Below are 26,578 nucleotides of genomic sequence, written 5' to 3' on the forward strand. Positions count from 1 at the left end.
ACATCGGGTTGGATCATCAAGCAGGCTTTGGATACATTGATCAAAATTATTATATACCATCTGTGTAATAGTCACTTTTATATCCAATTGTTATCCATTCCATATAGATAGCAGTTTCAAAACACACTCAACCACAAAGACGTACGCTTAAGACAAATGCCATAAAACTAGAGGCAGACATTCTTGAAGATTTACATTTTTATTACATGGTCACTTAAGGGGTTTGTGATATATTTTTATATGTTTGTAAGCTAAATAAACTACCCATTTTAGTATATATTTTGTAATATATGGAATTATGTAATTGCAAATTGTTCTCCATATAATCATTGTTTTAATATATATTAAGGGCAGAGGTGTGTCCAGTGCTGGTAATTATAAAAGGTCATGCGACCTTGAGAATGTTGTCTTTCTACACCAAAACCCGTCGGTGGAGACTATAATTTCTTATTTCTCTTGCATGAATCCATGTGCTTTTGGATGGTTGTATTATAGATTGATCTCATTTATATTGCTATGAAGTGACTCCAGACTAAGTCCCGGTTGAAGATCCTGATTAGTGTTCGCCTTGCCTGACATAGATTTATACATTGGATTATTGCATGTGGATTTGAGATATGGTGCAGGGTTATCACAAGGAAGGAATAAGCTATGCTTAAAGTGAGAATTGTTTAACATCAGACTTCACATGTAGATAGCAGCATCTGATTCATCAGTCTGCTACATTGGAAGGTCCTTGTTACGATTCACCATTTGGATACTAATTGTGTTTGGTGTTGTAAAAATAATAATTCAGCTACAGTGTGAGTAAAAAGTTTAGATATATATATCTCCTACTGAGACAATATAAAATAAGATTCCAGCAAAATATTATCTATCTAATATAAACAATTTATTATACATATGTATCCATTCTCTCAGTCATATAATCTCTATGAGGAGAGGTGATTCATTCTTACATATGGAGTCTGATAATAAAGGAGAAGTCACAAAATATTTTACATTTTGCACTGTAACAGGGTATATGTCTATCACAATAGATTTAAGTTGCCATTCACTATTTTGTTGACATTGCCAGTTCTGTCCTTCATAATATATAGTGATACTCTGCAAACCGCCTCTTTACAAACTAGGCTACAGAGTGATGGGTCATCTAATTTTTGAGTAGGAATATTACTGCCTGTCTCTACTCCAAACCTGGAATATGATGGTGTTTTAAAAAAAAATGTGAGTTATAAATATATTTGCTCAAAAAATGGTGAATACATTAAATGCATGTTTGACTTGAACATAACGTCTCATGTGTGTCATCAAATGCATAGACCACAGTGACATTATCTGCTATTTGAAGAAACAACTAATTAGAGTTTATCATTACGGAGGACTTTTATCTACATCATGAGAACTATAAAAACAATTAGATGGGTCAGCCAAAATTAGACAGATCCTAAATTGTTTACAAGGATTCTGTTTTTGTTTAGTTTTTGATGGCCTGGATATCTTTAGATAGGCTGGGAGAAATAACATTATTTAAAAAATCTACTCAAGGTAGCAGAACATTGTATTATACTTGTCAGTAAGACCATAAGAAAAAGCAAATCACAGGGATACTCCACAAATGTGGTGTATATATTTAAGAAGAAGGCAGCATTTAAGGACCATAAGCAAACTCAGAATGGGGAATATAGGAGTAAATACAAAGCTAGTCTTAAAAAGGCAAATGGATTGTTAGATGCTCCAAAGTACACATAGAAGAAAATTGTTGGTTAATAAAAAAGGATAATACATTTTTAGACATATATGTAAAAGAAGAAAAATTGAATCATGTAAATAAGGGTAAAAGTGTAATTGACTGCCTCAATTCATATTTGTTTAATTTTTACAAAGGATAATGAAGGGAAGGGACCTCAGTGAGAAAAAAACAAATAGCGAGAAACAACTATGAATGGTTTGCATCAGAAAATACTAAGGGATGTCAATGTGACCCGAGAGCTTGGAGCAGAGAACAGAGAAAGTCTAAAATCTAAAAGGCATAGATGTAATGTGAGAACATTTTATTTCACTAAACAGATAATGGAACAACTACTAAGCAGAAATGGTAGAGGTTAATACAGTGAGTGGGCTGGGGATTGGCATATGGAGTAAGGCGATTTTGAATCAAACAAGACCAAGGACCTATTAGGATTTGAATTGTTACAGCAGGAAAAAATGGGCAGACTAGATAGGCCAAGTGGGTCTTATCTGCCATCAAATTCTATGTTTCTATGTTCTATGCAATTATCACTATGAAAAGCATGTTACTGGCTGTTATGGTACATAAGGATAAAGCAGATCTTATGTTAACACATAACTGTTTTGTTCAAAACATGAACACCTCGTGAGGTGACTTGTCATATTATATACCAAACACTTTGACCTGTTAACATTGTAGTAAATGTGATCCTGTATAACAAAACTGCATTCCATTACAACATCCTGTGAAACCGAGTGATGTTTATATTTTTTAAGTTTGTATATAACTTGTCAAGAATATTTTAACAATTATGTTGCTGACAACATTCATCATTGATAGTAAAGCACACATTTGGTTCAAAAGTCATGGGCTGTGCTATGTCATGACATTTTACAGCCCAAATATACATACCTTAAGCAAACCTTGATAACATTGCAGGGGAGGGATGGCACATTCTGGCTGTGTGTGCAGGAACAGCTAAGTGCTCCCTTAAAATATACACACTCACCGTAACACAAACTTACGCATATACACTTTCTCTCACAAACACACAATGACATTAAAACATACCCACTCTATTACATCACTATTAGAGATCACACACTTACTCTTCGTTATGGGTGCTCACATACACAATCATGCTCACATTCACATTACATATGTGACCTCGCTGCATTCCTGGCTCTCCGGGTTGGTCCAAAATTCTTGACAAAGTGCCATCTAATGTGTACCAGCCCTTTGTGGAGACTTTTGGACTGGGGGGGGGGGCAATTTCCTTTCTGCCCAGCCCGTACCTGCTTACGTAGATGATTAAGATCACAAGCGACTACATTCAGTGCCCTAATTCAAATTTCTTCCTATAGACCAGTGAGAAGACGCAATTGTAAAAAAAGCAGAATTCCCAAATGCTATTGGTATTATTGCCACACTCACATATACTATATGAGCTTGCTGGGCATTAAAATGGTGTTGCACCCATAATACTCTTTACTCTTCTGTGAAGGCTTTCTACAAGATTTTGTAGTGTATCTTTGGAAATCTGTGCACATTCAGCCAAAATAATGTTTGTGAGGTCAGGCACTGATGTTGGGCGAGAAAGCCTAGCTGACAATAGGCATTCCAATTCATCTTAAAGGTGTTTAGTGGGGTTAAGGTAATCTCGTAAAACCTTGCTTTGTGCACAGGGGCACAGTCATGCTTGAACAGGAAAGGGCCTTCGTCAAACTGGTGACACAACACTACAAGCATAAAATTGTCTAAAATGTCTTTGTATACCCTTTACTAAATTTAAGGAATCTTGCCCAAACCCTAAAAACAGCCCCAGACTATTATCCCTCCTCCTCCAAGCTTTTCAGTAGGCACTATGCCTTCCAGTAGGTACCGTTTTCCTGGCATCCGCCAAACCTGGATTCATCCCTAGGAATTCCTTATACTGAATTGTGATTCATCACGCCAGAGAACACGTTTCCACTATTCTAGAGTCCAGTGGACCCTTGCCATTGCGCATAGTGATCTTTGGCTTAAGCTCCAGACGCATATTCCTTGTGCTGATGTTGTTCCCAAAGGCAGCTTGGAACTCTCCAGTGATTGATGCCACAGACAACAGATGATTTCTACCCGCTACATTTCTACCCGATGATTTCTACCCGCCACTGAGTGGCCTTGTTCTTTGAGTGTCTGTGGTCTATTGCTTTGTGGCTAAGCAGTTGTTAACAGCACTTACAGTGGACTGGGACAGATCTAATAGGGCAGAAATGTTATGAACTAACTTGTGGCAAAGGTGCCATTTTTTAAATCACTGAGCTCTTCAGTATGACCCGTTCTACTGCCAATGTTTATTGATGGAGATAGCATGTCTATGTTCTTGATTTTATAAACCTGTTAGTAAAGGGTGTGGCTGAAAAACCTAAACTCAATAATAATATACTTTTGGTCATACAGTGCATTAATATGTGGGCCCTTACAAAATGAAATAATTTACAGAAATAGAAAGCAGACTTATGCTATACCTTTGCAAGCTATCTATGCTCATCATTTTTAAAACATTTATAAATGTTTTAAACAGTATCTAGCCACAATTAAGACATGATTCTTTCATTCTCAAAAACTTGACACACTTGAGAGATTAACCATTGATCCCCTAACAATTAATTTGGTTAAAAGCTTTTAAAAATAAAAAGGTGCAATCTGTAATCAGATCACTTGTTAGTGACAAGTTAAGGCCACTGACATTGATCGGTGAATCCAATCAATATTCACTGACCTAAAATATCACTCATCAGTGATTTGTACTCAGTTTTTTTGTAATATTTTTCTTTTTTAAATACATTTTTTATTTTGTTATTAATGTGTGTGTGTGCATTGTTTTTGCCTTATGATCTGGAAGACTCCTCTCTCTCTCTCTCTCACTGATAGGGGGAGACTGTGCCAGATTTACATGTGGATTTGCTATTACATTAAGGTTAATGTACATTAAATTTAAAAATATATTTTTTTCTCTAGCATGGGTACGTGTTTGTGTTTTGCTCACATAACTTTATTTTAGCAGCGTAGTAGTTTTTTTTTGCAAACCATAGTGTCTTTATTACCACATAATTTCTTGGTGATGTTCCCCTTGCATCCACCTCCTTTTTACTTTGCAATAAAAAGCATGATTTGCTAGAAGGAAATGGTTGTTGGTTCTCTGATATTTTATTTTTACATCATACACCAATTTTGAGGATAAATTTAGATCTGTAAAAGGGGCTTTTACACTACAATGTCAAATTTATTTATGAATGATACACATGTTTACAGTTCTAGACACATTTATATTATCTATGCAGATTTTATCTGTAGCATGTTCCATTTGAGATGTGTTAAGGTCTGATAAACTTTGGATTTGCTCAGGGCAGAAAGTTTGACTGTAATATCAACTAAGACAAGACCAAGGACTGATTAAATTCTGAGTCTCTACATCATGAAAAATGGGCACACGATGGCCCGAATGTTACTTATCTGCTGTCAAATTCTATGTTTCTACGTTCAACTGTGTTTTAGCTACCATTTCAACAAAAAATAAAAAAATAGTTTATTCGAGAAATGATTATGATTATGTGCCATTTTATACTATCTGTACTTACTTACTTACCTCGGCAACAAAAGTAGTATTTGATAAACCATTTCTTTACCTGTTATTTTGATGGGCTCGCCTCTATTATTGTCATCTCTCAAATACATTAAATGAATGTCTGATGGAGGGCATATTACAGTAGCTAAACATTCTACACTGGAATTAACTGACATGTGCCAACTTCCATCAGTATTGGCATTCTCAAAAACATTTTTTAGTCAACTTCTTCTTCTCGTTTAGTGTGACTGTGCTGCCATTATTTCTTTTTCAGTCAAAATGTGGGTTTGTGTTGGAGTCACTTATGACATTTCTTTTACTTTCCAATAACATTGTTAATGCGCTCATTTGGTCTTGTGTAATGCTCGGATTTGAACTTATTATGTATTATGATATGTATGCGGATCTTTCAAAAAGCATATTTTTCCACAATAAGTGTAAAAAAAGTTGATATTTGTAAGAGATGAAATAAAAACAATACAGTATGTTAGAAATAGGTAAAAAGAAACTGCAAAAAACAGTACGGTGACAAATAGCACCACTTATAAGAGTGTATAAATTTAAATCACAATATAAAGGGACAAAGAAAAAAAAAGTAAAACTAGCTCCTACCTTATGCTCCCCAAGTTGTACAGCTAATATATATATAACGATCAATCATTAGGAAATACGTATATAGGTTAAGATTAAATATGTATCTGTAAAAACAATAGTCAAACGTTTTATATGCTACAACTCTTGATGTAAAGTAAAGGATCAGTAATCAAATGCTTAATAAAAACTTAAAAAAAACGAGTAATTAAAAATAGGTAATTATGTAGAAGATCAAACTCTAAAAAAATTAATCCAATATAAAACCTCCCCTCTCTCATCTACAATGGAGCTTGTACAGTTCTCCCTCCTCCCCCCTACCTTCTTACCTTGTACAGAGCTCTTATCTTCAGTGCAGCTCACACTCTCTGTTACGTGAACCTGTTGGGCGCCTTGGTTATTGGAGTGCCTGGGTGCCATACACCTGTTCCCACCTTATCATGCCCCTTATGTCATCATAATGTTACATAATATATGATTATTTACATATAATTGTTCAATGTTCAGTTACTATGTTTCTTCAGACTACCATTGCTTTGTTTATTTCCTGTGACCAATTGTGTTTATCTTTAGTTGCATACAATGGATAGCAACTGGATATAAAAGTGACATCACATATATTTTATAGAATCATTATTATCAACTCATCCAAATATATAATTATATAAGTAGCCAACCTGATGTGTGTAACTTGTTGGTATTAAATTCTTGGTCCTTATTCTCTGGAAGCATTAACAGCACTGATAATATGCATTGTTCTTCATTGTTCTGTTAATGGAATAAAAAGAGTTGTGGAGGGTTTTGTTGTACAGAGACTGCTATCACAATAAAATAACTTTGGGTGTAAGCATTTTACTTGCCACGTGTATCCCATGTATCATATGTTTGGAGCTGCTGAATATAATGGCAAATAATAATAATAATATTACATTATCACTTAAACACATTATGATAGGTGTGGGAGTAGTTGCCAAGGAGCAGTGTGTAAGGAACAATATTTTCATGTATGTCAAACGTACCTGATCTTTTTTCTATATTCTATTCTGGTTTTCTCCAGTTAGATTATTTGAGATTCTTCTGTTTTGTATTTTAATCAGTTCTAGTCCTAATATAATACACAACAAATAAACATGGAAAAACTAGATCTGTGTAAAAAAAACACAAAAAAACAGCACAATATTTTTGACCATTTATTTTTAACCTGATACTAGTAATAGGAAAATGGTGTGAGTTTTAGTAACATAGACTTTAGTTAGACCTTAGTTAAAGCTTGGATTGCAGTGGTACAGCTCATTTTAAAAAAGGGATTGTGATGGGGTCACGTAACGGGATTTTACTTGAACCCACTGGGTAAAAGGAGCAGCTGGGGGAGTATGTATGTATTTATGTATGTTAGAGTGAATGTGTATGTCTGTTAGCATGAGGGGGTGTGTGTTAAATGTGTGTAATGCATGTATGAGTAATAATTATATTAACACTTAGAAAACCAAAACATTATTGCATTACATTTTATTTACAGAGCTGCCTGCACGTTCTGTAGCACTATTACAAATAGGGAAGAGTAAAAATTAACAATTACATTAAAAATGTGATACAATACGTAAAATTGTCCATAACACTAACACATGCAAGATACACTGGTACAGAAGGTGAAGCTTATAATCAATTAGGTTGTTAAGGGGTAATGAGATAGAAGCTCAGGTGAGTGTGATTTGATTGAGTCATCAGGAGAAGCCAGCAAGTTGTGGGTATTAGAATATACTGTATGCTTCTCTGAATAGGCGGGCTTTATTCAACATTTAAAGTTAGAATAAGAGGGAAGAGTCTGACCGAAAGAGGTAGAGAATTACATTAAATATGTATAACATAGGTAACATCCAGGAGATGTGAGTGGAAAGAAATGTTATTTAGGGCTGCAATAACTAATCGATAAAACCGATAATAATCGATAATGAAAATATATTAGTTGAATCGATTTTATCGATTATAATATGAGGGTTTTTTCAAAGCAAATGCTCTGAAAAATACCCCTCATTTTATAATCCGACCTCAACTAGAGGTCGGATAATAAAACTAAGCTCCCCGCAGCGCTGCAGGGGACCCAGATCCTCCTCTACAACAGCCGGTGGGGGGTGTGCGATGAAGTTCGGATCCGATACTTCGGTTCATTCAATGTCTCTGACAGCAGTCACTACCGTATTTGTTTGATTTCTGGAGGCAGAGTGGCATATAGGGGGTTAAAGGGCATTTCTGGAGGCAGAGTGGCATACAGGGGGTTAAAAGGCATATCATGGGGCACTCTGCCTCCAGAAAAGCCCTATGCCACCCATACAACCCCCCCCCCCCCCGACTTTCCAGTGCTACTCACTCCCTGGTGTCTGGTGGGGGCAGCGGTTTTTCTGCCGGAACTTCTATGAGCACCGGAAGGTCATGCGACGCCGGTGCTGCGTCATAGAAGCTACGGTGGAAGTACAAGCAGTAACGGGGGTTGTCTGCGTTCATCAAGCAGATGTTCCCCGGCTGGCAGAGAAGAAAATTCCCCGCTGCTGCCCGTACTTTCGTCGGTGCTCGGTGATAGACGCCCGGTGGAAGTCCCAGCTGCAGCTGAGATTACCAGACAGGAGGATCCAGGTCCCCTGCAGCGCTGCAGGGGGATCAGGATTTTAGTCGCATAGTCAGACCTCATTTGAGGTCTGATTAGAAGACGACCTCGATTGTAAGACAAGGTTTTTTTCAGAGCAAATGCGGTACTTCCCAGTTAGGGGCAGTTATGGTTGATGGGGTCTTCAGGGTTAAAATTAGGAGCAGTTATGGTTGATGGGGTCTTTAGGGTTAATTTAAGAGCAGTTATGGTTAATGGGGTCTTCAGGATTTATTTAGGGGCTGTTATGGTTGATGGGGTCGTTAGGGTTAATTTAGGGGCAGTTATGGTTGATGGGGTCTTTGGGTTAATTTAATGCTGAGGACTGAGGATTAATTTAATTTAATAAAGTTAACTTGAGGTGCAGTTAGAGGTAAAGGGGTGCAAACTAAGGGGAATCTAAATCCTGGGGGCAGTGAAGATTAATCCTGTATTTATTTATAAAAGTATTGAGTCAGTGTGCTGTGAACGATAAGGGCACTATGGCATATCTGGGGTATAAGGCAAATCTGGTGGGAAGTGCAGCATATCAGGGGGTATAAGGCATATCTGGGGTATAAGGCATACTGGGGTATAAGGCATATCAGGGGGTATAAGGCATATCAGGAGGTATAAGGCATATGTGGAGAGGGCGGAGTGGCGTATCTGGGAGGCATGTGGCATATCTGGGAGGCAGTGTGGCATATCTGGGAGGCAGTGTGGCATATCTGGGAGGCAGTGTGGCAAGCCTGGGCTCAAATGTGCATATTCTGCTGTTTGTTTTTAACATCCTGTTTGTTTATTAAATAATTTTAAATAAGTGAAAAATGTACATTTATTTTCTTATCCGATTAATCGAAAAAAAAATCGGCCAACTAACCGATTATGAAAATAATTGTTAGTTGCAGCCCTAATGTTTTTCTATGAGAGAGAAGTAAGTTGCGGGCAGAGCCAAAAGGACAGTTAAGATAAGAGATATAGAAGAGTGCAATGTTGCTGTGGTATCTGTAGGAAAGGATCATCCATTTTATTCTGGAGGGTATGGGGAACAAGTAGACGGACTTTCACAGTGTTGCCGTAGATATAGCACTGGGATAAGAAAATTATTCGGTGTTTAGAATGGACAAAGTTGGGAGCTGCAATAATCTAAATATCACAAGGGTATTTAAGTAGTGTCTTGTGCAAGGTAAGGAGAGAGTGGAGTAGTTGCAGAGATTGTGGAATTCTGAACAGTGATGGACATGTAAGGAACTGAGGGTAAAGGGGACAAGGAAATAACCAGAAGCTCAGTCTTGTGCTTCAGGTAGTGGAATGCTATTCAGGACATAATTTCAGAGAAAAACTAAGTGAGACGAGTTAGCAAAAAGTCAGGAGAGGTAAAGAAAAATAGCACATCAGTAGCATAGAGGATGTACTAGAATCCAAAAAAAGAGATTACTTTTTCAACAGTGGACCTATAGATAGATAACAGTAAAGGCCCTTGAACTAAAAAAAAACCTCAACGCGCGTTTCACCAAGACTAGGCTCGGCTTCGTCGGGAGGCCCTAGAAATAGCGGGATTTATTATTTGATTAATAGGTCCTTTGCACTAGAACTATCTCTATTTTGGCTATTTGGACTTATCCACATTTCTTTTCATTTTGATTTTAATGTATGGCTAAGAAATTTCAGCAGTTGTTATTGATCTCTTCAACATGATTGTATAAGATCGTATCAGTCTAACTTCATTGCATTTCATGAAGTAAAGCTGTCTTAATGGAGATATGATAACATTATACAAATTCATACAGAGCCAACACAAATTCTATGGTGACCACTTAAAAAAACATTATAAAGAACACAATGTCATCCACTGAGACTTGAGGAAAGGAGGTTTTACCTAAAGCAGCATAAATTGTTCTCTACAGCAAGAAGTTATAAAAAGGTTAAATCTAATGGATTTGAGACCCAGATTATTATGGGTCAGTATAATTTCATATGATTTCAGATAGTAGTTTTCAAGCCACTATGGCAAAGCTCTCTTAACTCATCATGACGGGGAGTTTGTCTAATCTGTAACCAATTAGTGGTTTATGTTTACTTGTTTTAACAAAAAACAAATAGTGGCAGTTATTATTTTACAGGTGAGAGGAAGCGTAAAACAAGAATATAGTTTAATTTTTACGTTTCCAAAACACTTTATTTAAAAAAAAATCTTTACTAAATACTACTGGCTCACAAAGTTCAAATAAAAATCATGTCATGCATTTTATAATACCTTAGATTATCTTCCTTTTGGAATTGTGTGCTTTTGATAATAGATTGCTTCAGTAGAATCACTATGTTAGGGAAACAATTTATAGACTCTATACCAACCTTTGTGGGCCAGGTTAGTATGTAAAGCATTCTCTGAAAAAAGAAAAAAAGATATACATTTACTTGAGGAGAGAGGGCTTTAAAGTAATGTTTATATTTTGCTCCTTCAATTAATTTGTCACAGCTATTAACATTTTTAAATATTTATTAGAATCATGTATGTATTAAGGTCATCAAATCAGATCACAAAATATAAGGTGACTTAAAAGGGTTAAAGTTTGTTGTGGTTCCCTGCCACTGCACCTAAACAGTTTTGGGAGCTATTTCTAAATCTGTGTGTCCAGCTCAATGGTAGGAATCTTACACTGAGTTGTAAAGAATGGCGCTGTAGCAACCATGAGCATGTTTATCAGTAAAGAACTGATAAAAATAATGAACAATAAAGTATGGGCATCCTAAGCATTAATCCAACATTGTTCCCCTGGACCATAACCTATGCTGTCAACCAAATATTGTAAATGAAAATAAAACTGCTGGCAAATAAGATTATTCCCCTGAAAAAGCACGGAATAAGGTTGTCAATGTTGGTAGCAGAACAAGAGAACAACACAGGTTTGAGAGATATATGAAAGGCAATTGGGAACCACATATGGAAGGAGAATGCAGTAGCTTTCAGTGGTAACTATAGACATAACCAGGGCCGGCCCGACAATGGAGCCGAGTGGGGCAACCGCTCCAGGCGGCACTTTTGAAGGGGCGGCACTTTGCGTGGATATCCTGCCCTCCGATGAGGCACAGAGACGCTACGATCTCTATGCAGGTCTGTGAGGACCTGCATACAGATCACAGTGTGATCGGTGCAGGGGGATCGCGGGGAGGGGAGTGAGAAACCATCTCTCTCACTCCCCCTCCCGTCCTGTAACAGAAAAGCTGAAAAAGAAAAAAACGGTTAGTGATTTAAAAATAATATTAAATAAATCATTAAAATAATAATATAAATAATACTAAAAAAAATTATAATGTGAGCTGTGATGTCACTGTGACATCACTGGCATGTTCAGGAGGTCCCTAGGAGGACCTCTTACCATTACTGTGTAAAAAAAAAATATAAAAAATACAAAAAAAATAAAAAAAATGAAAATAAAAAAAAAAAAAATATATATATATAAAAAGATAAAAAAATTCTTAAAAAAACCTTACATCCCATTGCCCTAGCATAACATCTAGCCAGTATAACCCTCCTGCCCCCGTTCACAACCCCCAAACCCGTTAAGCCATAGGCATAAAAATTATACAAAATTGTACACCTAATAGTATGCTCCCTGGTGCTGGGAAAGTCTGGAAAATCTATATAAATTAGGTATTTCTGGAATCAGGACACCTGAATTGATAAACTTGGAGGGGATTTTACCTAATTTTGTGAGGATTCAGAGGGAAAATGTAAAAAAAAATTAGTTTATTTTTCTAATCTTCGCTAGTTTTTACTAAATTTCTCATTCTAAATTTTCAGCTAATCATCCAACTATGGTATCAAACGAAAGCTCTATCTCTCCTTGAAAAAACAATATATAGTTTACATGGGTACACTATTCACAGGAACAGAGAATAATCGCTAAACCGACATACCCCAAAAATGGCAAAATTGCTCTGGGCTTTGAGGTACCAAAAACCCCTGGGATTGAAGGGGTTATAAAGCGAAAGAGAGAGAAAGGGGCGCCGAGTGGTTTTCGCTTACCAAGCTGTCAGTACCCGCTCGGCGCCCCTCTCTCTATCCTCTGCGGCGAGGCTTCCTGTTCGGTCTCGGTGCCTGCTTGTAATGCTGAGTGCCGGAAGATTTTCTGATGTGCAGGAGAACCAACTGTCAGGAATTACTGGGCTGGAACTTGTAACCTTAAATTGGAGAAAATGAGAACCTGCCCATTGGGCACTGGTCACTTGTAGAGTCTTTGAGAGGCAGCCTAAGGCCTGGGGGGGCAAGTCTAGTCGAGTGGCCTGTTGCGCCACCAAACCAGCCCACCATCCGTGCTCCTCTTTTCCTGATTTTCGGATGCATATTGATGTAATGTGATGGGATTGGGAGTAATCAATACACTTAATAAAAAGTCATCATACACGAGACGTCTGAAAGCCACAATTTACTTCCACTAATCATTTTTAATAAAATATGCAGATTGAAAGCTTTACTTTTCCTCCCACTGGTTTCTGGGCCTATAAAGTTTTGTCCTCTGAGGTGACTACAAATTTAGGAGGGAATTTTATCTCTGGAAAAGTAAAAACCACATAGTTCTATTTATTCATACAGTAAGTAAAGTGCCAGGAAACAGATGGCCAAATACACACCAGGACAGGCTCTGCCACACCGACACCCGGACACACACACACCAGGACAGGCTCTGCCACACCGACACCCAGACACACACATACCAGGGCAGGCTCTGCCACACTGACACACCAAGACAGTCTCTGCAACACTGACACCCAAACACACACACCAGGACAGGCTCTGCCACACTGCCACAACAAATAAACACCAGGACAGGCTCTGCCACACCAACACACCAAACACACCGGGACAGGCTCTGCCACACTGACACCTAAACACACACACCAAGACAAGCCCTGCCACACCAACACCCAAACACACACACACCACAACAGGCTGTGCCACACCGGCACACCAAACACACACACCAGGACAGGCTCTGTCACACCAACACCCACATCAGTACGGGTTAATCTACACAAAGCATAAAAATGCTTTCCATACTGGTTTGTTTTTTGTGTGTTTCCCCCTTATGTATTGATGCCGCAGCCAGGTCCGCCTTTGGTTTTAATATACCCCCCCCACACACACCGGTGTGTATTGCCTCATGTGCACTTGTGCCTCCAGACAGCCCTATTTGTACATTTATTCCGCAACACCCTTGTGTATTGTTTATGTGATGTCCCCAGCCAGCCCCCTCCCTTGTGTAATGATGCCCCCTTTTCTGGTTAATGTACCCATGTGTATTGATGCCCCCTTTTCTGGTTAATGTACCCATGTGTATTGCCCCCAGCCACCCACCCCCTCTTTGTGTATTGATTTATGTGATGCCCCAACCACCCTGTTGTGTACTTATAACCCCCAGCCACCCCCTTTTTGTATTTAATTGTTGTCCCAAGGCACCCCCGTTGAATACCCCCAACTATTTTTATTTAATACTTACTTTTCTGCTGCCTTTCTTCCCTGCAGACTGCTCTCCTCCGACATGTTCTTCCAGCTGTCACAAGGAACTGTTCCATGTGACAGCTGAGGCACTGAGTGGCATTGTGCAGGTATGCCGGCCGCTTAATGACTTTAAAGCGGCCAGCGTGTTTTACGGCCGCTTTAAAACTAGCAGCCGCATTACCCCAGGGACTCACTCCAGGGACCCCAAAATACACAATTTATCATGGAAGCAAAATTCCAAACGTCTCCCTGGGGCTAGTAAAAACTACCCTGCAAAATACAAGGGGATATATATACACACTTCCTCCATTATTATCCCATGCTTTCTGTCAATTATAGGCCACACCCTAAAAGTTAGGTGCTTTTGTAAAGAAAAAACTTTCTAAGTAAAAAAAAACACTCAGTGGAACAGATATGCTGCCACTCTGTCCCCAACATGTGCCCCCCCGAGATATGCTGCCACTCTGCCCCCAAGATGTGCCCCCCCCCTAGACTTACCGGTGCAGACTCCCCGGTGTCTTGCAGGGCCGGCGGGGGACATCTACGCAGTACGCGTATTCAACTTCCGGTGCCGGTACTTCCGCCGTGGGAAGTGCCGGCAAGGAAGATTGTTAGCGTACATCACGCAGACGTTCACCGGCGAGCGTAAACAACCTCCGCTGCTGGTACATCTGCACGAAGTGCTTTAACAATCTTCCTTGCCGGGACTCCCCCCGTGGGAATTCCCCCGTGGAAAGTGCTGGGAGGGGAGGCTTTCTGAGCGCATCGGAGAGTAGGATACAGGTCCCCTGCACTGCTGCTGGGGATCTGTATCCTAACCCTGCTGCCTGCCCGGCACCCGGAACTACATGTCCCGGGCGTCGGGCGATACGAATTGCACAGTCCTGCGCTGGACCCCGAATATAGGCCGCACCCCCACTTTAAAGACTTAAGGTGGGGGGAAAAAGTGGGGCCTATATTCAGGCAAATATGGTAGATCTTTTCATGTGACAACACTGAAGAAATGACACTCTGCTACAATGTAAAGTAGTGAGTGTATAGCCTGTATAACAGTGTAAATTTGTGAGATACTGTATATATATATATATATATCATATATATATATATATCATATATAATATATATATATATATATATATCATATATAATATATATACACACCCACAGTGCCCTCCACTAATATTGGCACCCTTGGTAAACATGAGCAAAGAAGACTGTGCAGAAATGTCTTTATTGTTTAATATTTTGGTCTTTTCTCTGCTCTCATGTTTATCAAACAATTGCAAACACAACAATTTAAAAAAAAATAAATCATAAAATATATATGTGGAACAATTATTGGCAGCCTTTTAGTCAATACTTTGTTCTACTTGTCTTTGCCAAGATGACAACTCTGAGTCTTCTCCTATAATACCTGATGAGGTTGGAGTATACATGGCATAGGATCAGAGACCATTCATCCATACAGAATCTCTCCGGATCCTTCAAATTCCGAGGATGATGCTGGTGGATTTACATTGTATGTGATACAGACGTAACACTTCTTCATTTACCCTTTTTCTAAGTTATTACACATAGACCGCAACTTCCATTGAGTTAAATGTTGATGTTTTTTTTAATTTTACCTTACTTAACACAAAAGCTTTGCAGAAAAAAAAGAGTGACAGTAAGCATGACTACATCAATATTCTGTATGTATGTTGATCATAATGTTTTTATAGTTTATAGTTTAAATAACATTTAGGAATTATGCAATATCACAAACATACTATGCCATAGAACGGCTTTTACATTTTAAAACATAATTTGCTGTTTATTTGCATTTTATTTGCTTAATTGCATGACACATTCTATATATGATAAACATTAGCTATATCAATTATAGTCAAACAACAAGAAATTACATAGTCATGCGCCAACTGTGGTTAGGTTAAAAGTACCAAAAGCCATTCTCTTACCTCCATGAGGAAAGAACTGCGAATATATCTGCTTAAAAGTATCTTCATTTACCACTCCGCTTGGACATTCCTTGGTAGATAAAAAAAAAGTTGTATGCATGAACTTATAAATGATCTCCAAAAGAAAAACATTTTGAGAACTGACCTTTGAAAACATCTTGTTCTTTGTACAGTCATATTAATGAACTAATGGCCGAGAGTGGTTGGTATTGTCCCATATATAGTTTATAAATTTGTCATATCCCCTCCAAGATTCCTGCTAGTGTAAAAAAACCCAAACTTTTCTAGCCTTTCTTCTTAACTATGATGTTCCATGCCCCTCATTAACTTTGTAGTCTGTCTCTGTACTTTTGCAAGTTCCATAATGTATGTTGAGGAGCAAGCACGCAGAATTGCGCTGTAGTAGCAAAATAAATTTTAGGGATTTCAGTGTTTATCACAGCATCTTACAGATTTTTTTAAATGGGAGTATATTGCACTAAACATGCCTTGTCTCCAGAAGACATATTATACTTGCAAAAGCATCAGGAGTTTCACACAAGTATTTTCCTTTTTCTCACACACTTGGGTCAATTCAATACAAAGTCAAGAGGTCAGTTGAGTTAAAGGTTAATTTGACTGACCAGACTCAACTTCAGTCTCATGACCTTGCATGCTTACACTCCCACAACTACTTGCAGATTCACTTGCAGAATCTTTGTAGTGAATCTTTTTGGACCTTGAAGTTACAAATGAGGCCATGCAAGTTCAACGTGTGTAGCTTGCAAAATTACAACCCTCTGCTATATTAACATTAAAAAAGTATAATAAAAAATAATTTAAACAACTCCCCAAGACCCTTTATTAATCAAGAGTGGGCTAATGAGGATTAGAATTTCTTAATGGAAAGACGCATCAAGAACACATATAGTATATTTCTAGTAGTTTTTATTTGAACAACAGAATAGAAGGCAGAATTGTAGGATATTTTTGGACCCTTTGGCATGCAAATCATTGACTGTGTTGCTAGCCTTTAGTGCTTTAGGGTTAGAAAAAATGGTTTAAAACAACTGTTTAAAAGAAGGCAAGATGTGTTGTCTACTTATAATCACTATGTTTCCTACAAATGACTTCTATACTTGCTTTTGGAACACATTTTTAAAATATTATGTAACACATTTTACATCTGCTTTTCTCTGTCCTCAATACTATTAAATCATTCTAAGTGAGACGTTCATAATTTTCCTTCAAGGGTTTTTATGGCAGGTACTACAATCTCTGAGGCAATCCTTTCATCCCGGTCCAGCTCTATTCAGCTCCTTTCCTGTTTAAACAAATCCCACCAATCTGTTTATGTGTCAGCATAAATTCAGAATCGGCATTCTGACAGATGCTGCATAGATGGCAACAGTCCCTAATGTGACTGGAGAGCTCTGACATCCAGGTTTTTGTGACCCCTGCGAGCTTACCCCAAATTGGTGACTGTGCATGCAGGAAAAGAGATGTGAGAGCATTCTGTAGGTGAACATTGCTTGTGACGGTAAGAGACTTGAAGCATCAATCATGCTTAGGGAATTTAAGGTTAGATCAAGTCGGAAACCAAGTCCGCAGACAAACAGGAACAGTCCTCAGCCAATTAGCAAAACTGTTAGACTTTGATTCTGTATGGACTTTTGTGGCGCTCCAAAGGGCTAAGACGTATATCATAATTAGAGAGAGAGAGAGTTATTCATTTTAAACTTTTATTTGAACAGTGTGATTGACAACTAACAGGTTTATACTGACGGATTGATAGGGACTTTGAGTTTGTGTGAGTGACTGGCTATAAGTGAGTAGGTGTGTGAAGGGGAGAGCAAGGAGGTGCAAGGGGAAGGAATGCAGTTGGGGACTGGGGGGATAATGACAGGAGCAAGGCAGGAGGAAGTAGGAGGGGTAGACGGTACCTCCTCAGGCAGGCATAGGGAGAGGAGACCCAGGAGCAGAGGGAGAAATGATGAGAGACGAGAGTCAGGCAGGTATATGTTATCAGATGCAGGAAATGATGCATGGGCATTTTGTTCAACAGGGATGATGTGTATGTGCAAACTGGTAGCAGTGCACTTGTTGTGATGGGACTTCTATGTGAGATTTGAGCATGATTAGTAATGTGTAAGTACTCTAAGAGTAGGAATGTGGTTGATATCATATAGTACATTTAATAAGTGCAAAACCAATCCTTTCTCAGCTAGTGCAGGCTGCAGCACAATCAAGTTTGAGCCTGTAACTTCCATCACCTTCTGGTTTAATCTCCTCTTTCTCCCTTATCCTGCGACAGCCTATCATTGATCGGCATTCAATTGTCATTTTGCACCATTCTGTTTATGATTGTGTTCTCATATCCTTGTTCGATCTGCTTTGAAAAGCTTCCTGGCTTACGATTATCCCTTTTGGTTTGGTACTTTGGAACTGAATGAACTGTGTGCTGACTGTTTACTGGTTTAAATTACATTTTTTGTATTACCCTCTGGCCTGTTTGGTTATACTGGTTTCTGGATGACTTGGTTGCTGATTTCTGTCTATCTATTTGTCCAAGGCTGATGCTACCCTATACCACATGTATAACACACGTCAGCAAAGTGTCGCTAAAACACCAAAACTCATATAAGGAGGGGTGTCCACATACTTTTAGTAATATATATTACATTTATAATAGTTTACATGAATATTTACTAGTAAAACTTTTTTCCTATAGGGTAGTCTTATACTCAGGCCTTTTCTTTTTTTCCTAAATTAATATTCAAATTTTGGGAGGTCATCTTATAATTAGGGTAATCTTATAATCGAGCAAATACTTAATTCCCATGAAATATTTGAAAATCATCAAGAAGGAATCATACATGATATATTGTAGGATACTACTGAGTACTTAATGGTACTGTAAAATATATATTAAAGATTCTTAGAGCAGCAAAACTAGGAGGGAACTCACATTCAGGTCAGCTGCTTTGAATTTACCCCAAGCTGGACTCAACTTGGGAGAACTCAAGGGAAAAGTGCTTGGTGAATAGTGAATTAATTAACTGATCAGTTTAGCTAGCAAAGACGGATAAAAGCAGCAGTCTAGTAGAACCCCAATCACTCTTATTATGAGGCACATAATTTGGCTCCTAAAACCTTTTCAGATTATCCAGTTATACTGTATTATGCCAACTGAGGTGTGTTATAATTTACGTACATTTTTGAATCCTCTGTAGAGAATTTGAAGCTCCCCTTTAGTAAAGTTTGTTTGTGCTTCTAGCTGTTCCAGGCCTTCTGGGCGACAGCAAACCGTTGCCATTTCTAGTTCATCGTCTATTTTATCTAAAAAAAAAAAAAATGTATATAAAGTTTTTTTCCACTGCTAGCTATATAATATTATCATCAATAACACAAAATAGAAATATGATGAATTGTACAATGTTTATAGCGCAATATGTCAGTTTAGGACACTTTAGAACATAGTATGACATTATACATAAAATTCTCTATGTGTTATTAGAACTTATAAAAGAACTTTCAATTTAGGCAATATATTCACCACAAATATATTGAGCCCCTTCCCTCATGGTAAACTGTTTATATATATATATATATATATATTAGGGCTGCAACAACTAATCGATAAAATCGATAATAATCGATAATGGAATTCGTTGCCAACGAATTTTATTATCGATTAGTTGAATCGATTATTATCGATTATAAAATGAGGGTTTTTTCAGAGCAAACGCTCTGAAAAATACCCCTCATTATATAATCCGTTTAGTCTGACTCACAGCAGCAGCTCCTACTTACCAGCCCCTCCCTGTAATCACTGTGACAACTTGCCCCGCCCCCTTCCTTCTCCCAGAAGGCCAGAACCACATGGCTGTGACACTCATCTAACTGTAAGTATAAAATTAATATTTGGGCTGCTGAAAGTTAGGGTAAGTGGGAGTTAATTTAGGGGCAGTTATGGTTAATGGGGTGTTTAGGGTTAATTTAGGGGAAGTTATGGTTAATGGGGTGTTTAGGGGCAGCTATGGTTAATGGGGTGTTTAGGGTTAATTTAGGAGCAGCTGTGGTTAATGGGGTGTTTGGGGTTAATTTGAGGCAGTTGTGGTTAATGGTATGTTTAAGGTTAATTTAGGGGCTGTTGTGGTTGACAGGGTCTTTAGGGTTAATTTAGGGGATGCTGTGGTTAATGGGGTGTTTAGGGTTAATTTAGGGGCAGTTATGGTTAATGGGGTGTTTAGGGTTAATTTAGGGGCAGTTATGGTTAATGGGGTGTTTAGGGTTAATTTAGGGTAGTTGTTTTGATGGGGTATTTAGAGTTAATTTAGGGGTAGTTATGGTTAATGGGGTGTTTAGGGTTAATTTAATGATGAGGACTGAGGGTTAATTTGATTAATTTAATAAAGTTAACTTAAGGTGCAGTTAGAGATAAAGGGGGGCCAAACTAAGGGGAATCTAAATCCTGGGGGCAGTGAAGATTAACCCAGTACTTATTTAAAAAAGTATGGTGTCAGTGTGCTGTGAACGGGTCTGTGACTCTATGAGGGGACTATGAGATATCGGGGGGGTATAAGGCATATCAGGGGAGGACGGAGTGACATATCTGGGGGTATAAGGCATATACATTATATAAGGCATATGTGGGGAGGGCAGTGTGGCATGTCTGGGGAGGACGGAGTGGTGTATCAGGGTGTATAAGGCATATCTGGGGCCACAGTGGCATATCTGGGGGTAGACTGGAGTGGCATATGTGGGGAGGTAGTGTGGCATGTCTGGGGAGGATGGAGTGGTGTATCAGGGGGTATAAGGCGTATCAGGCACAGTGGCATATGTGGGGGTGGAGTGGTATATGTGGGAGGCAGCGTGGAGTGGCATATGTGGGAGGCAGCGTGGAGTGGTATATATGGGAGGCAGAGTGGTATATGTGGGAGGCAGCGTGGAGTGGCATATGTGGGAGGCAGTGTGGAGTGGCATATGTGGGAGGCAGCGTGGAGTGGCATATGTGGGAGGCAGCGTGGAGTGGCATATGTGGGAGGCAGCGTGGAATAGCATATGTGGGAGGCAGCGTGGAGTGGCATATGTGGGAGGCAGCGTGGAGTGGCATATGTGGGAGGCAGCGTGGAGTGGCATATGTGGGAGGCAGCGTGGAGTGGCATATGTGGGGGGCAGCGTGGAGTGGCATATGTGGGAGGCAGCGTGGAGTGGCATATGTGGGGGCAGCGTGGAGTGGCATATGTGGGAGGCAGCGTGGAGTGGCATATGTAGGGGGCAGCGTGGCAAGCCTGGGCTCAAATGTGCATAAATGGGGGGGGCTGGTTGGGAAATAAAGACAAGAAATGTATTTTATCAAAGTTTTTTTTTATTCTGCTGTTTGTATTTACCATCATTTGTTTATTAAATTATTTTAAATAAATGAAAAATTTACATTCATTTTTTTTATCCGATTAATCGATTAATCGAAAAAATAATCGGCCAACTAATCGATTATGAAAATAATCGTTAGTTGCAGCCCTAATATATATATATATATATATATATATATATATATATATACAGTATTTCACAAAAGTGAGTACAACCCTCACATTTTTGTTAATATGTTATATAATCTTTTCATGTGACAGCACTGAAGAAATGACACTCTGCTACAGTGTAAAGTAGTGAGTGTACAGCCTGTAAATTTCCTGTCCCCTCAAAATAACTCAGCCATTAATGACTAAACCTTGGAAACAAAAGTGAGTACACCCTTTAACAACTTTTCAAAGTGGACCACTTGGAGCTACTCCCCGGCCTAGTCTTAAGTGGGCAATGAGGGAGTTCTAAGTAGGTAGTAGTGCAGAGTAGACAGAACCAGGGGTATAGACTAGATGTGACCAAATTTCACACCACAAATTGTATCTCCATTAATGTATTGAACAATGACTTTTAATCACTAGTAGTGTGGCAATACACAGAATATCATTGAAATATTGAAGTACTGAACACATACCATATTGTAAACACAGAATGCACACAAAAATGTTAAATTCTGAAACAAATAACCCAATAGAAGATATTTATTTTTTTCAAAGCTTGAAACCAAAAACCTAAGGAACAAAGTAAAAAGGCAGAAACCTTAAGGCAGCCTATATACCTACCTTGGTAGTACAGAAAAGTCACTGTAAAAATCTTCAGCCATCAAGAGGTACCAAGAAATAATGAACAGAAAGATTGATGAGGCTCGCAGATGGCTTTGGTTGTAGTAGTGAAGCCATGTGTAGAGCCATGCAGTGTGCATGGATATTGTCACTACCAATGTGGCCACATATTGAACTATGTAGCTGTTTCTGTGATAACATATATATTTATATTGCCACAGAAGCCCCTAAAACATAACAGGAGGAACCACTTGCTGCTTTGCTGGCACTCACCATTATGTTAAGAGGGATGTGGCTGTTTCTGTGATAACATATATATTTATATTGTCACAGAAGCCCCTAAAACACAACAACAGGAGGAACAACTTGCTGCTTTGCTGGCTCTCACCATGATGTTAAGAGGGATGTGGGTGTGAAATGGTTAATGGAAAACCAGCCCTCAGGCTCACTTACCACTCTCCCCGGAGGGCCCATTAGAACTACACATTAACCCCAAACTTGTTCACCCCCAATTCCCAAATTATATTTGCTGCCACCACCAAGTTCTATTTAAAGTCTTAAAAATACCTAAGGAGGCTTCAGTAACCCCCTGAACTACTCTAAAAAACCTAATTTGGTCCAAAAGGTAAAAAACAGTTTTCTGTCCAAATCCATGGCGCAGCCATGCGTACAAAGATGGCACCAAGTTATGCAAATATTTTTATGGATTACTAAACAAGAATGGACAGACGATGTAATAGTATATCGCCGTTATATACATGATGTATATTGAATTATTGGAAGACTTTTTTTTTACAAAAAGCTGAACAAAAATACTTACGGCATAACATTAACATGCAGTAAAGAAAGAATAGATTTTTTAGACCTAACTATATACAGTTTATATATATATATATATATAAGAAAAAGAAAGGAAGATTAAGATAAACACACACTAAAATAAGCAGATGTAAATAGTTATATAGAGTTTAAAAGCTGCCATTATACACAATGGCTTACATATGCCCCTAAAAGTCAATTTATACGGTTACGTAGAAATTGTACAGATAATATTATTTTTTTAGAACTAGCAGAAAACATATATGACAATATTGAGTTGGAAAAAATATTGAAGAAATAACTAATATGAATATTTTTTTCTACCGTTGGTGACTAAGGCTGTTTTAACATTTTTGAGGTGCCCGTGTTTAACTGTAATTTTCTTCTCTCTCATTTAGTGTACCCACACAAGTTATGTATTGTTTTTTGTTTGTTTTTTAAACAAGAAGGGCTTTCTTCAGATACCATTTTTTGATCATATCATTTAATTTCCTATATACAAAATAAAACATGGAGAAAATTTTTTAAAAAGCACTTTTATTTTAAAGATCTTTTACTCATCTACATAAGATAATGAAAAAAAAATGGTAAGTAGATTTTACTATTTGTCCTGAGTTTAGAAATACCTGATGTTTTTATGAAGTTATACTTCATTAAGTACAAATAGATTTTTGCTATTTCAAAATCATTTTTTCCAAAATGTGTTAATCCTGTCCCAATGTGGGGACATCTTTAAAACTGGCCAATTCAATTTACCCCCATCAAACCACATGCTTTTTAAAACTAGACATCCCTGTGTATTTCAAATGGTGGCATTTTAACTCTTTTCACGTACTAATTCTACCACCAGCCTTTGTCAGAGTTTGTGGTAGTGATTTTTGTGTGTTTCTTTTTTAACATACATTGTACTTCAGTTATGAATGTAAAGCTCCTGGTCTATGTTACTGTCAGACAACATCCCGATATGTGTTCAGCAACATGCATTGGTTTGCCTGGTTGTTTGGTGGCTAATTGCCCACATTTGGGAGATCCGCATACAGAACTGACATTTTTGAATCCGACTAATCCAATTTACCCCATTAAACCATATTTTCTTGAAAACTAGACACCTCAGGGTATTTTAAATGGTAGTATTTTAACCTTTTCCACGCCCTAATTCTACCATCAGCCTTTGTCTGAGTTTGTTGTAGTCCTTTTTTGTAGTTTTTATTTTTAACACATTGTAACTCAGGTATGAATTTATAGCTCCTGGTATATGTTACAGTTAAATAACACACCAATATGTGTTCAACATCCCATGAGTACGGTGATACCACCCAGTCATGGGTTTGTCAATTTTTTGGGGGAGCTAAAAGGCAATATTTGGGAGGTGCACATTGTTTTGTTTTCATTTTGACATCTGGTCAGTCTGCGCCATCGAGGCATTAAAGCAACACTGTTTAAGCAAAGATCGCTTTCTAAGCTTTTTTAATGCCATGACATATCAAGCACGCCATCGGCTGTTAACTGATAGTTTTTCACTGACATGCCTGGCATGTCCTTGGTCATTTTTAAGGCATATAGGGGCAAAAGGCATATCATGGGTCAGAGTGGCATAAAGGGGGTTAAAAGGCATATCATGAAGCGCAGTGAAATACAGGAGGGTATAAGGCATTTCTGGAGCAGAGTGGCATATAGGGGGGAATAAGGCATTTCTGGGGGCAGAGTGGGAAGCCTGGGGGCAGATGTGCATAACTGGGGGCAAGTTGGAAAATAAAAGGAAATAAAAACAAAAAATATTTTTCTCAACTCATAGCTTTTATTAAATATAAAAAATAGTTTACATGAATTAATATTTACCAGTAAAACTTTTTCCTATAGGGTAGTCTTATATTCAGGATTTTTCTTTTTTTCCTAAATTAATATTCAGATTTTGGGGGGTCATCTTATAATCGAGCAAATACGGTGTATGGTTTGATTGGGTAGATTGAATTGGCTGGCATCAAATATGTGCCAAATAGTGCATGGGGGCTGAATGACCACATGTCAAAATTCCAAGTGGAAAAACTGAATTGCACATTTCACAAACGTGGCTTTTTATCCCCCAAACAAGCTAACAAACTGATGGGTAGTATCACTGTACTCAGGAGATGTTGCTGAATACATATTAGGGTGTTTGATAGTGACGTATACCAGGAGCTGTAAATTGATACCTGAAGAACGATGTGTGTGAAAAAAAAATCCTCTTTGTTTCTTATTGTTATTTGATACATAAATTAGGTGGGAAATTTCCTTCCTCTCCAACTCATCTTTTATGTTTGTCTTCAGTGGATCTCTTGCCAAATGCATTTATGTACATGTTTTTTAACCAGATCATTTTAAACAATAAACTAGCGTATTCAGACCCTGTGCATCTTATGCATATCCTATGTTCTCCATCTCCCATAGCAATAACAAACATAAAAAACAGACAAAACCGATCTTAATAGTATATTATATAGAATTTTCAATAAAATTGTCCAACTCTTTACTTCATTGACCATATATTTAAATTCCACTTTTATCCTTATCTTTATTGTGTATTAACCCCTTCCGGACCGGGACGTACCTGGTACTTCCTGGTCATATGCAGTGGTGTCGGCAGGGGGGGGCCAGAGGGGGACATGGCCCCCCCTACATCATGCTGTGCCCCCCGGTGTGCCCCCCAATTGAAACGCCGGCTTTTTTTTTTTTTTAATAGACCCGGAGGAGAGAGTGAGAGGCGCCGAGCGGTTGCTGAGGAATAAGTTCTCAGCAACCGTTCGGCGCCTCTCACTCTTCTCCGCGACCGCGAGGCCTCTTCCTGGTTCGCAGTGCCGGCATTTCAAGCCGAGCGCCGGTATATGTCATCATATCCGGCGCCCAGCAGTGAAGCCGGCAGAACCAGGGATACAGAGACCTCGCGATCTCACCGCTGGACAAGCCCAAGGTAAGTGAACTTCAAAGGGGGGGTTAGAAAGTTAGGAGGGGGTTAGAGAGTCAGAAGAGGTAGATAGGAAGTGAGAAGGGGTAGATGAGGATAGATTGGGAGGGAGAGGGGGGTAGATGGGATAGATTGGGAGGGAGAGGGGGGTAGATGGGATAGATTGGGAGGGAGAGGGGGGTAGATGGGATAGATTGGGAGGGAGAGGGGATAGATTGGGAGGGAGAGGGGGGTAGATGGGATAGATTGGGAGGGAGAGGGGGTAGATTGGGAGGGAGATGGGGGTGGATGGGATACATTGGGAGGGAGAGGGGATAGTTAGGATTGATTGGGAGGGAGAGGGGGTAGATAGGATAGATTGGGAGGGAGAGGGGGGTACATAGGATAGATTGGGAGGGAGAGGGGGGTACATAGGATAGATTGGGAGGGAGAGGGGGGTACATAGGATAGATTGGGAGGCAGATGTGGTAGATAGAGAGGCAGTTGTGGTAGATAGGATAGATTGGGAGGGAGAGGGGGTAGATAGGATAGATTGGGAGGGAGAGGTCTTTATGGGACAAAAACGGCGTACGTTCAGCTGTTTGGGGACAAAGTTGACATAATGTGTAACTTAGGTGCTGGTCAGGTTCTATGTGGGCAGTGTGGACACCAGGGTTGGCTTTGGGGTGTGTGACCA

General features: G+C 38.8%; 1 protein-coding gene across 2 annotated transcripts in view; it reads right to left on the reverse strand.

Moving 5' to 3' along the window:
* LOC149297871 (A-type potassium channel modulatory protein KCNIP1-like) overlaps nucleotides 1-26,578 on the reverse strand; it is an 86,248-nt gene that overhangs the window by 24,509 nt on the left and 35,161 nt on the right. Inside the window, exons 1-3 of one of the 2 annotated variants that reach the window (XM_089488017.1) lie at nucleotides 22,710-22,722; nucleotides 19,208-19,323; nucleotides 16,015-16,084 (exon numbers count right to left, since the gene is read on the reverse strand). In XM_089488017.1, the coding sequence (XP_089344143.1) occupies nucleotides 16,015-16,084; nucleotides 19,208-19,309 (172 nt within the window). In that variant the 5' untranslated portion in view covers nucleotides 19,310-19,323; nucleotides 22,710-22,722. Of the gene's footprint in view, nucleotides 1-16,014; nucleotides 16,085-19,207; nucleotides 19,333-22,709; nucleotides 22,723-26,578 lie in introns of those variants that run through there. The other variant, XM_089488015.1, reaches the window with a different exon arrangement.

Source organism: Sceloporus occidentalis, unplaced genomic scaffold (assembly GCF_023333645.1).
Source record: "Sceloporus occidentalis isolate IW3139 unplaced genomic scaffold, rSceOcc1.0.p SCAF_36, whole genome shotgun sequence".
Lineage (NCBI taxonomy): Eukaryota > Metazoa > Chordata > Lepidosauria > Squamata > Phrynosomatidae > Sceloporus > Sceloporus occidentalis.